At 35.4% G+C, this 13,398-nt stretch overlaps 1 protein-coding gene across 1 annotated transcript; it reads left to right on the forward strand.

Annotated features, from left to right (window-relative positions):
- Positions 1-241: 241 nt before the first annotated feature.
- Positions 242-6,707, forward strand: LOC115441705 (heterogeneous nuclear ribonucleoprotein A1). The gene is made up of 3 exons (XM_030166599.2): positions 242-843; positions 4,606-4,792; positions 5,745-6,707. The coding sequence occupies exons 1-3, from the start codon at positions 455-457 to the stop codon at positions 5,913-5,915; spliced, it is 747 nt and encodes a 248-aa protein (XP_030022459.2). The 5' UTR covers positions 242-454; the 3' UTR covers positions 5,916-6,707.
- The last annotated feature ends 6,691 nt before the right edge of the window (positions 6,708-13,398 follow it).

Consider the following 13,398-nt stretch of genomic DNA (forward strand, 5'->3'; position numbering starts at 1 on the left):
TTTATTGCTATTCGAAAACATTTGCGGGTACTTGTTATATTATCGTACATAAATGTAACATTGAATTACTGCTAAATTTTCTTACACTATTTACGACTTATTTAAGTCAAATGTACAACATCTAATTATATAATTTTGAATCTACTACGCGTCTCCGATACCTTGGTATGAACGAAGAGCACATTTGGTTTTCCCAAGCACGCGACAATCCATATAATTTTCCTGCAGGCGATACATCGGACAATAACGTCATAAAACGTAAAAGGAATAGCTGCTTTTACAGATGTGGAGAGGGGGGCGCGATACTTGGCAGGATGTCGTCTCGGGCGCAGCGCAGTGGGTTTTCTGAAGGCTGCGGCGCGTGCCGCATGCCAACATCGCCGGCGACCTCGCACGACCCTATTAAAACAAGATACACCGACCAGCGAGCATAGTATCACCAATAGACCCAACCATGAGGCTCCTGTGGTGTCTTTGCGTCGCGGCTTTCGTGAATAATGCCATATGCGCGCCATCAGGGTTCGCGTTCCCGGATGAGCGGCGGCAGAAGAAGTTGGAGCCGGTCATCACGCCGCCGATACTTCCAGTCCTGGAGCATCTAGAGCGGGATCCAAGCACGCTCCTGCCGAATGAAAAGCGGGCTCAGCAAGTGTCACCTAAGTTTGGTGGTGGTTTTAACGTGGCGCCATCTGGAAATGGAGGGTTGACAGCGAGCGTTAGTAGCAGCCTGGGTGGCACTGGCGGGAGCCACTCGGCGTCGCAATCGTTCTCATTTGGATTCAGCGAGGGATTTAGTGCGTCACATTCGGCCAGCCAAGCGTCATCATTCAATGGATTTGGAAGGTCAGTGACTCTGTATTGTTGTTATATTTAACACCCTGTCATAATATTTTATTAGTAAACTGTATATTATGGAAATAATTATTTTTATGACTTTTTAGCGGTGAATGCATCTTTTTTATATTGTACTCCAGGTACAGAAAAAATATGAAATCTGTATGGGAAACAATTTCCTAAATTTAAATATTTTGAAAGACGTCTTCAACATTTAATTCAAACTCTCGACATAATACGAATATTTTTTTGATACACCGATACATTCATACCTTTTATCCCTGAAGGGACACACAGAGGCACAACTACTTTACCTTCTTTACTCCGCGTGTAAGCCGTCCCATGATGTGATAGGAGGGGAGCCTAAAACCATATCGAGCACAAATTCCAGACTTTGAGCTTTGAGATCATAAAATCCAATATTAATTGGCTTAATCCGGGACTTGACTTCGAGACCTTTGAGTCGTAATAGTACACCAATTGCTATATTCCTCATTCAAATAATATTTTCTACAGTCTGTTTTTATTACAAGCATATATGTTACGATTAAATACACGAAACGAGCGCAATGTATTTCAATGCTCTCATAAATAATTTTATATCATACAGGCTCAATTATCATAATTATAAACTTTTTAGTTTTTTTTTCGGGGCACGACAAAGTGACACAGGCTAATCCCGGAACGCGACACACTCACGCGGGCCACTATAGCGGGTTTTAACACCTTTTGGTGTTAAAACTATCCGGGCGGATATAAAATATATCCTACCACCAGTAAAACTACATGTAGTGTTAATAGTATGTAGATGATTATGACTTAAATTATAAATAAATTTGAATAATATATACAATTTAAGGATCAACATACGTAGTAAGATAAATATCACCTGTATAACGAATTATGTTTGCATAATGACGTAGACGCAAAAACAGAATGTAACTCTTATCTACAAATAATACGAATAATATTCAAGTTACCTTTTTGTTCAAGGATATAAAGACACATTAAAATTATGATAACCTTTTCCCAAAATAAAATTCATCGCACATTTTTTAACATAGATAATAAGTTTATTAAAACTTAACTTATCTGAGACAGTAACATCTACACACATTTCTCATTATTAATTATTTCTAAATATCAAGATTCAAATTTTGTTACGCGTTACCACAGTGACGTATCTGTATTCAGGTACAATTGCTGAGGTCTGTTCGATCTGGGCTCATATCATTTTAAATATTATCAAGTAATTTTGAGATTTTCTGATCAGTATCAGCCTGGAATCTGGAATTTGTCCCCGATATAAGATTGCCCCCTACCACGTCTTACACAAAAAATTGGGCGCACTAATTTTCCCTTTGCTTATACCATCAGTAATTAAAGGCGTGAGTATAAATGCGTACGTGTATGCGTCTTACGCACAAACACACTTGTGAGCGTTAATATTCAAGAGGGAAATGTCACATGACTCACAGTGAATAGTGACTACCGCCAACAATACTGACGTAATACAAGTTTAATAAGGCTTTGTAGACCAGTATTATGTAAACGACTTGAATGTGATTCAAATCCGAAACAAGAAATTAATTTGCATATTGTACACAGTTTAAGGGATTGCGGATGTGAAATGTCAATTGAATCATCTGGTTGAATGTTGTTCTTGAATGACATTTGAAACACTAGAAATATCAACCGTATGATTATAAACATATATTTGCGAATTTTTTGTAGGTGTTATTTCTGGAACTGACTGATTGATCAGTTTTAAAATAAAAAAACATCGCCGCCGCACCAAATCGTCTATTCGTTTGAGAGCTACGATGCTACAAACAGACACACAAGCACACAGATACACAGACATACAGATACACAGGCATACAGATACACAAATATACAGGAACATGGATACACAGACATACAGAACTCACAACTTTAATTTATAATGCTGGTACGTGTAATATCCTCGAGTAAAACTGGCTACATTGATTAAATTCCTGTTATTATTGACAAAGAAATCGTCGCGAGCGGCAACTTCTAAAAAATAGGGGTTAGAATCATAAATCTAAATTTCTACAGCTAATATACATTGTAAATAATATTTGTTCTCAATAGGTATAAGTACTAAAGTCTACAAAAGTCCTAGACCCCTTTTACAAATGTTATAGTACTAAAATATTTAATAGACCATAAACACATTGACCCGGCAACGTGTAATATAAAGAATGTGCACACAAGCGAACACTTACGTCAAAATACACGATGTTGCAATATATTAACACTTCTCAAATGTGTCGTCGTCTGACGTTTTCGTTTGCTACAAAATAATTTCTAATTTCAACAACGATTGAGTAATACGACCTACCTTTTCACCTACTTTTCAAAAACGGGATTTCCAATGCTCTACAACCTACACACTGCAGGTTTACTGGCAGGGAATGCTTCTTGTATTTAGTCGGTCTGTACTTTATGAATATATATAAGTAAATGCCAAGCGAAACTTCGTCTAAATAATAAAGGCAACGTCACAAAGCACTTAATAACACCTTTGAAATAAATTGTCCATTAGGGGCCCTTTGGATAACAATGGGTGAAAAAGTAATCATATTATATAAACGAATAAATCAAAGACCAGTTATTTGTGCTGAGGTTTAAAAGTCAATCGATGTAAATGAATAATAAATAAATCTTGTGTGATTTTGGTTTAAAGATGTATTATTGATATTACTTTGATGAAAATACTACGAGTCATTTCAAACAGCCTCCTCCAAGCTATAGCGAGATTAATAAAAATTTATCTACAAAATAATCCAACCTTTACAAGGAAAATCGCAAAAATTGGATTCTATCCATAAAATACTAGACTAATTGGTTTTATTGCTATGAACACGTAATCGTCAAATTAGGTTTTATGACAGGATACAATTTAGTCCAAATCTAATTTGGCAAATGACGCAAAGGTTATTAAGATCAATAAAATTATTAGAAAATTCACATGTTAATTTATTTATCGATCAAAATAGCAACAAATAAATTTTTGATATTCGAAATTTATGGTTTGAAACAAAATTATTAAAATCAAACATATCGTTCTAATGAATCGTCTAAATATTGACTGACCTAGTTGAGAATGGAACGGACTTACAAGAGATCCACGTGTTCATAATCGAAGGCTCGAACCTCCGACTTTTCATAGTTACTTGTGAATTTTTTATCAATGATCGGTCGCTTTAAAGGTGATAGCAAACATCGTGTTAAAACCTAAATATCTACGAATTCTATCTAATAATTTCGATTATACATACATATATGAAGTTTTTCAACTAGTACTGTATTAGGCCGGCGACACTACACCTGAAGTCTCTCATTAGTAGAGGTCTTCCCAGCAGTGATAACACAGGGCTGATTATCATTGTTACTAAACATATTGCTCTAATGTTACCTGGTCTATACTAAAAAAAGATTTTTATCGATATACTGCTAAACTACCGAACATATCTCGATGAAATTAAGCATACAGATAGATTAAACTCTGAATTAATTTATAGGCTTCTCTAACCCTAAAAAAACAAATAATGATACGACTGGGTAAGTGTTAGGACGCCCTCCAGCTAGGTGGAATGACGATTTGCGAAAGGTCGTTGGCAAAAACTAGATGCGAGAAGCCGAAGACAATGTGGCGTACTAGAGGAAGCCAATGTTTACCAGTGGACTAAAATATAGGCTGATGATGATGTTTCAAGTCAAATTATTAACCAGTTACTTTTATAGTGGTTTCAGTGGTAGCCAGGCGAGCAGTCAAGCGGCGGCAGCATCATTCGGTGCTGCGGGCACATCTGTCTCGGGGGCGGCGTCTCAAGCTGCTGCCTTTGGTGGAGGCTTCGGCAATAACTTCGGCAGCCAAAGTGCCTCCTCGGCTTTCGGATTCAACACGCTGAATGGATTCCAACCGCCAAATGTAAGTTCATAATTGTTATTCGTTTGAAGATACTTTTAAGCGACAATTATTTGTTACATTTCAGTATATAAGTTCGATTGACTTGTTAGTAAATAAAATTTTAAAAATCTTGTAATTATGACGTTTTATAAAGTCAAACTGTAACTGTCTATAGTTTTCTGTGATCTATCCAGCTTTTTTGTACATATTATCTGATACTATCTTTTTAGATTTGTAATTAATAATATTTTACCGCTAAAAGTACCCATTATTTCTGCGCTAAAATAATAAAGCAAAGGTCATAATATTGGGTATAACTTACAAGAACCTGTTTATTTGTCCACCACTAGCCACAAAATACAAAATTGTAACAACCTTTGCACAAAACCATTTCAGCAACAAAAACTATAATTAGTACGTTTTTATACAAATTTATTAAGTTGTTAACATTTAGATTGATTAATTCAAATAAATAGTTTTATTTTTATTAAAAAAAATGCTATTAATGATGTTATATAGGTTACTAGTGTGATACAAATAACCCTGAATATTGTTTAACTGATCTTATTCTATTACTATTTAATATTAGATGTTGCATACGGCTTCCCCGGCGTGAACTCTTTATTATTCTGGCACGGCACAGTGATGGTACTTCACTGCACCTGATGGTAAGCGCGATGCCGTCCAGATAAAGTATAGAATGGCAACTGATAGGTATCTCATGCCATTCGACACAATCATGCCAACCTAAGATGCTTCTTCGCGCTATGGCGAAAGAACCTAGAATTATAGAAAGGAGGTATCACGCGCGTTGATTATGAAGCAAAGAAGTGTTGTCGAACCTATATACCTATCTATATCGAATGAAATTTACCGTCAGAGAGAACAAGACAAAACCTTATGTAGCTATGAACGTATAGAGAGTGTTCGTGAGGCCCTTAACATTTACAAAGTAATATTTTTGATGTTTCAGGCAAACTTTGGCGACGGACTATTCAACTACAGACATAGAGGGATTCCAGATTTTCCAATCCCGGATTTAGTAAGCGGTAAAGGCATCGGTGTTGCTTCATTCAGATCTGGAAAATCTAGAACATCTCCAAAGTTTGGAGACGATTTCATAGCTGTACTACATACCTTCTAACCAGATTCCTCGATGATAATTAAATATTTTTATCTGGTAGAAACGGGTACGTTCTAATTAAATACGAAACGAATTTGAGATAATTCTCAGTAAACGTTAATTTCCGATTATTATTTTTATCTAGTCGGTATCTTCATTACCAGAAACGATCAGATAGAACTAAGTTTTGTAAAACATGACGTCATTCGTAATCTACCAATTGCCTCATACATCTGTATTATTGTATATTTGATTTTTTTTTTAACGAAAATGATCATATTTATAATCAAGCTTCTTCTAGTGAGCTCTTTTTAGCTCTCTATAATTTTATTTAGTGCCAAAAGCCAGTTTTTTATACGTGAGTAGCTCTTTGTGGAAACACAAAATTCACTCAGTCTCTTGTATCTTATTTACCTATTGGATGCATTTAGATTTGTCAACAAATATATTTGCTAAACTTGTCATTTATAGTAGGAAATCATTCCAATTTGTTTTTAGTCAAATTGACCTTCTTTACTCTATAATTAGATGTTCTGGTTCCTTTACTTCAACCTTGCATGAAAAAGATGGTTTATTCCAACAAATACATTTTGATGTTCCATTTAATTATGTCGATTAGTTGATATAACGATGGTACAAGAATTACCTTCCTATTGATTTAAAGATTTAATAAAATAGTTTACTTATGATTCATGAATCTGATGAATTAAATAATGGGTGCATAGTTTAAGAATAGACTAAGTAGGTGTTTTATTTATTATAATATTACAAGACTTTATTATTTAAGTTAAATAAATGTACTACATAAGAGTATTTATTTTTTTCTAATTCCCCGACCAATTCGAAAAACCTCTGTAATTGGATACTAGCTGGTTGTCGATTAATAACACATACAATGAATGTTGGACCTAATACGAACCAAATTACTACAACCTTCCAAAATTTAATCACAAAAATCTGCATAAAAAATTCACGTTGTATCTTCGATGGCAATACAAACAACCGGTATCAAATAACTTAGGTAAGAAAAAATGCGTCTGTAATCCTTCAATACAAAGAAGTAAATATTTATTTAGTTTCATAATCAATCAAGTGGATAATACTTTGCTAGGTAGCAGTACTAACACCAGAGACAGAGATAACTTGTTTGCGAGAGTCTGCCTGATAGTTGTTTGTCATTTTTTGTCTCCAGGCAGCAGAGGTACAGTCACCTACATTAGTAGCTGAACAAAATAACCTCAAAGCGTGTGTACACTTTCATGTTATACCATTTTTTTTATGAGACCAAAATTTATAGGTTTATAGGTCTTTACTCGACATTAAAAAAATGTTAACGTGTATAGGCGATTTAAAGGTTTGAACTTTTTCCGCTATTTTTGTTGCTAACTGTAATTATATAAACAACAATAGCAAGTATAACAGTATAACTGGAAATGTGAGTGTGGCAGGCGCATCACATAATGTAGCGAGATGGAGTCAAAGAAGTTGCTATCTACAATATTTAGCAACATGTATCTTAAAGACTATTTCACTATTACAGCGTCGTGAGGCGCTTATGCTTTAATAAAAACTGCGTATAGTACTACCATCTTATTTGTTCAGATGTCAACGTCGCTAGAGTAGAATTTGGTATCGCCACCTAAGAAATTTACTAAGAAAAAAATAAATCAAAACATAGGGCAGTCTTTCAAGCCAATTTAATCTGAGAATTTTATTTGTACCTGCATGCATGGTGTGTACACGAGGAAAATTGTCTTCTCCTTCTCTAATATCGAGAGGGATTAGGCCTTAATCCACCACACTGTCCTGGTGCGGATTGGTAGACTTCACATACCCTCAAAATTCTTGGAGAATATTTCTGGTATGCAGTTTTTTCGCGATGTTTTCCTTAACCGTTAAAGCAATCGATAATTCACAAAGTACACTCATAACTTTAGAAAAGTCAATGGTGCAAACATTTATCTCGGCAGTCAGTTCTACTCCCAATTAAGCTATTGGTGCTTTTTAAAGATTTACTTATGGTCAAAGTATAAATAACCAATGATCTCATTGCTCTTTTAATATGCCAGCATAGTGGACCTGTAAATCATAAAGATTTATGTCTCGATTTTCAGTTCAAGCAATTTGTTTTTGAATCTCAGTCAATAAGTTTGGTGAGCCTTGTGTGTGTTTGTACCATTTGCTATTACGTGGAGGCAGGCGTGACATTTTATATATAACCAAATAATATAGGTTTTTAATATTAACGCAGGCCATTTTACCTGAAGAACATGCGAAGATGAATAAATAAAAAAATACTTTTTAATAAATACTGTAAAATATATAGCCTATATTATCACACAATGAAGTCCATGGACTAATTGATAGAGACCTCGTTTGTCAAAATAGCCCCACTAGTAGTGATACTAGAGTGGAACATAAAATGTATATGTATACATACATACATACATTAGTATTAAAATTATTACCTTCCGTCAGTTCGCCGAAGGTGGGTAAAAAGACTCGGGTATTAAATTTGTCTGGATAATATTAATGGGTAGACAACACGCATGGGAAAAGAATCTGGCACCTGTTTCGGTTTGGAACCAAACTTGAAAACTTGGATTATGATTGTTTTTCTTTTTTATTGCTTTTAATGAGAAGACAAGCTTGCTGTTCGCCTAATGGTAAGCGATACTGTTTATGGGCGGGCGCCCATAAACAGTAGAAACACCATCCAACACCTTGCATTACAAAGTATTGTTGGTATTCCACTACGCAAGCCAGCCTGAGAGATGAAATGTTAAGCCTCATTATGTCCAGTAGTTACACTAGCTACAATTTCCTTTAAATCGGAACACAACGGTGACTACACACTGCTGCTTGGCGGCAGAAATAGACATTGGGGTGGTACCTACCCAGGCCGAATCTCACATATGAAAGACCTACCACCAGTAATATGGTCCCTTCTGCATCATCTAAAATAAAGTAAATAATTAAATCAAACACAATACACAAAGTCCATAAAGTATATGTTAGAAGTTCGTAGACTAAAGTATATATTAAAACATATATAAAGTATTTTCTGTCATAACAAATAAGGTTATGAGTTCCATTTTATTAAAAGACAAGGAGACCTCCTTATAAAATTAACAAAGTATCAAAACTGTATGTTCCCCTTATTAACATTCAAAGGATAATAAAAAACCAACATGCAAGTATCACGTCATAAATCGATCAAAATTCTTAGTGTTGTTATGGTAATGGAAACTAATCATAATCATGCTGATTTCAACCTGAGTCATGATTGTTCATGTCGACACCAACAGAATACGAAATTAGGGTTAATCCGGAATGACAGAAAAATGGGAGGTCATACGTGTAGGGCTTGTGTTATGTAGAATATTAATAAGAGATTTGTATATTGACGTAATTATGCTTATTCTTCGCTACAGCTTGCACAGTATTTAGCTTCTTTTTATGTGATTTATTTTCTCTGCAAGATTTATATAGTCTGACATAGGTTAACTTAATGCGTGAACATCTTCAAATTATACTGTGTTTAATTTGCTTAAGTAACTTTTAGATTCAATTTTATACGTGTTGAGTTTTCCTAACTTGGGCTTACTGTTGGAACTGTATAGTAACAAAGAGTATAAACCAAACAATAACCAATGTGAGCTATATTAGTACTGGCAGTATGCCGCTTTAAATTTAGAAATTTATATACTTCTATTTTGTCATTGTCTAGTCTTTTACTGTTCTCAATAAATCCACTAATCGTTTTACAATCCTAAGTTATTTCTTTCATAATCCATCAGGTTATGGGCCCAGGATATGTGGTAATTAACAGTACGTTATTAGTTTCGAAGTAATATTAATAAAAAAATACGCTATGCCGAAAAATATTTTACCAGAACCGGCAATGGCGGCTTCAACGTCTACAGCTATAAGTGCTGGAATATCTGTAAATTTTGATAAACTCAGCGGTATATCTAATTACGGCAATTGGAAATTCATGATGCGGATGTATTTGATTCATGAAGACCTATGGAATTGCATTGATGGCGAGGCGGGTGTCCCCAAAGACAATGATGCTCGCAAACAACAACGTACACTTGCGAAAATATGTCTAATGGTGCAACCGTCGTCTTTTTCCCATGTACGAAATGCATCCAGTGGTTTTGAGGCTTGGAATAACCTCAAAACGGCCTATGAAGATAGAGGGCTGTGTAGACGACTAGGACTTTTACGTACAATGTTTGGATTGAAATTAGAACAATTTAATGACATGGAAGCATATCTTCTAAGGATCACGGATCTAGATCAACAACTACGAGATATAAATGCTCCATTGGATGATGATTTTCTGTCGGTTTTAATATTAAGCGGTTTACCATCAGACTACGACCCGCTTATAATTGCGTTGGAAAATTCGAACATTAAATTGTGTAGTGAGACAGTGAAGAGTAAATTATTACAAGAAAAATTACGCAGAGACTTTGACAAGAACGAAGAAGGTGCAATGTTTACAAACCGGAATGCAAAACGTGGAAACAAAACTTCTTACAAAAACAAGTGTTATATTTGTAAAAAGTCGAATCACTATGCTAAGAACTGTCCAAATAAGACCAACAAAAGTGAAAAATGCGAAAAAGCGTTGAATGGAACGCTATTAACTGCATTATCTACAGATGTCAATTCAAATGCTTGGTATGTGGACTCTGGCGCGACCTGTCACATGACAAATAATAAATATTTACTACAAAATTATGTTGTGGACACACCGCGGTTGGTCACGGTAGCCAACAAAGAAAAGATGTATAGTGAAGGACATGGTGAAGTGCACTTGTTATTAGAAGGACAAACTCAAAATACAAAATTATGTGATGTTGTTTACGTTCCAGGATTGTCAACAAACCTTATTTCTGTTGGGAAAATGGCTTCAAAGGGACTTGAAGTGCATTTTAGTGCACAGAAATGTAACATTTATTGTGGGAAGATTGCAGTTGCCAGCGCTACAATGGTCAACGGTGTCTATCAGTTGGACGTGGGATGTCAGCAGCCGACTAGTAAACGCGAGCTATGTGCAACCAGTTACTCAGTGACTGCGAATGGACCAGATATCCAGCCGTCAGGTAGAGAACGACCGGAGATTGCGAATTTGTGTGAGACAAAGTCATTGCAGCAGTTATGGCATCGTAGGCTTGGGCATCTGAATAAGCGAAGTATGGATCTACTACAACGAGGTATGGCTAGCGGAATTAATTATACTCCTAGTCAGTATACTCCTTGTGTGGCTTGTATTGAGGGTAAGCAGAGTAGATTACCATTCCCTAAGCAATCTTATAATAGAGCTACTGAGAAACTAGGGCTTATACATTCTGACCTGTGTGGGCCAATGTCAGTTTCCTCATTTAGTGGTGCTAAATATCTATTGACATTTATAGATGATTTTACAAGGATGACTTTTGGATATTTCATTAAAAGTAAAGATGAAGTATTGTCGGTATTTAAAGTTTTCAAAAAGCTTGTGGAAAATGAAACCAATTTGAAAATAAAAATGCTAAGAACAGACAGTGGTCGTGAATATGTTAATAAACAGTTCCAGAGTTTTCTTCAAGAGCATGGCATCAAGCATCAGACGACTATACCGTACTCACCACAGCAGAATGGCGTGGCAGAACGGGCCAATCGCACAATTATGGAGGCAGGGCGATGTATGCTACAAGAAGCAGGACTGGGCCGAAGATTTTGGGCAGAGGCACTAAATACGGCAATATACATTAAAAATAAGTCACCAACTAAAGCAGTTCGGGGCATGACTCCTGAAGAAAAATGGTCAGGTAACAAAGTCAATTTATCTAATTTGAAAGTATTTGGCTGTGTCGCTTATGCTTTGACTCCCAATGAAAAACGCAAGAAACTAGATGCAAAAAGTAAGCAGTTTGTGTTTGTGGGTTATTGTAATGAATCAAAGGGATATAGGCTAATTGATCCAGAAAATCCCTCTAAATGTGTCAAATCTAGAGATGTGCAATTTTTAGAAGAGAAAATGTACAAAGCTTTGAAAACAAATCAGGAAAATTTCACTATTACTGATTGTCAAATGAATCTCACTAATGATAATGTGAATGATATAAATACGACTGAAAATAATAGCACCAGTTCCCCTACTAAAATATATGTTGCGAATTCTTCAGATTCTGATTCTAGCTATGTCGATGATACCCATAATGTCACATGGAATCCGGATATGACTGAGGTTCCGGAAAGTGATTCAGAATATGAAGAAACTGCAAGTATGGTAGTTGCCATGACAGCTGCAGAAAGTCTGTGTGTAAAACCGCAGACAATAGATGAGGCACTGTCCGGACCAGACAAGGAACACTGGAGGAATGCTATTGAAGATGAGTATAAGTCATTTGAACAAAACAAAGCTTGGACCTTGACACAATTGCCTGCAAATAAAAAGACGGTCAAATGCAAGTGGGTGTTTAAGAAGAAATTTGGATTTGAAAGCAGCCAAGCGAATCTTACGCTATCTAAAAGGGACTATAGACTATAAGATTGTATATGATAAATCTCATATATCCATCTCTGAATACGTGGATGCTGATTGGGCATCGAATCAGCTAGATCGGCGCTCTTACACTGGTTATGTATTTTAAATAGGGAACGCAGCTGTGTCATGGGAAAGTCGTAAACAACGAACCGTAGCATTATCAAGTACAGAGGCTGAATACATGGCATTGTGTGAAGGAGCAAAGGAGGCTAAATTTATTAAAAGTTTTCTGTGCGAATGTTTAGGTAAAAACTTTTCAGTGACATTGTTTAATGATAGTCAGTCAGCACAGAAAATTTGTAACAGTCAAATCAATCATAGCCGTAGCAAACACATAGATATCAGGCATCATTATGTGAGACAAATTGTAAAAGATAAAATTATTAGATTAGAGTATTTGTGTACTGAAAATATGCCAGCTGATGTCCTGATAAAATGTTTAAGTAAAGACAAACATTTTAAATGTATTTCTCATCTTGGTTTACAGATTGTTTAGTTTAAGGGCAGGTGTTGGAACTGTATAGTAACAAAGAGTATAAACCAAACAATAACCAATGTGAGCTATATTAGTACTGGCAGTATGCCGCTTTAAATTTAGAAATTTATATACTTCTATTTTGTCATTGTCTAGTCTTTTACTGTTCTCAATAAATCCACTAATCGTTTTACAATCCTAAGTTATTTCTTTCATAATCCATCACTTACATTATAGCTATAAGTTCTAATATTCAAATCATTGTAATCATAGTGTTAAATCTGCTGGAAAACCTAATAAATAATAATGACCTTATTGCTGATATAAAATCGTGTGGCGTTCAAAGAAATAGCAAACTTTTATCAGGCGCTATACATACTTTCCCCTCCAAAAACTAAAAAAGACGCGTAATATCGGATTTGTAGAAATTCTCATATTATGTATAGTGCTCAAATGAACAGTTCCTGTGAAATGACTTGCAAGAA

The sequence above is a fragment of the Manduca sexta genome, chromosome 25, assembly GCF_014839805.1.
Source record: "Manduca sexta isolate Smith_Timp_Sample1 chromosome 25, JHU_Msex_v1.0, whole genome shotgun sequence".
NCBI lineage: Eukaryota > Metazoa > Arthropoda > Insecta > Lepidoptera > Sphingidae > Manduca > Manduca sexta.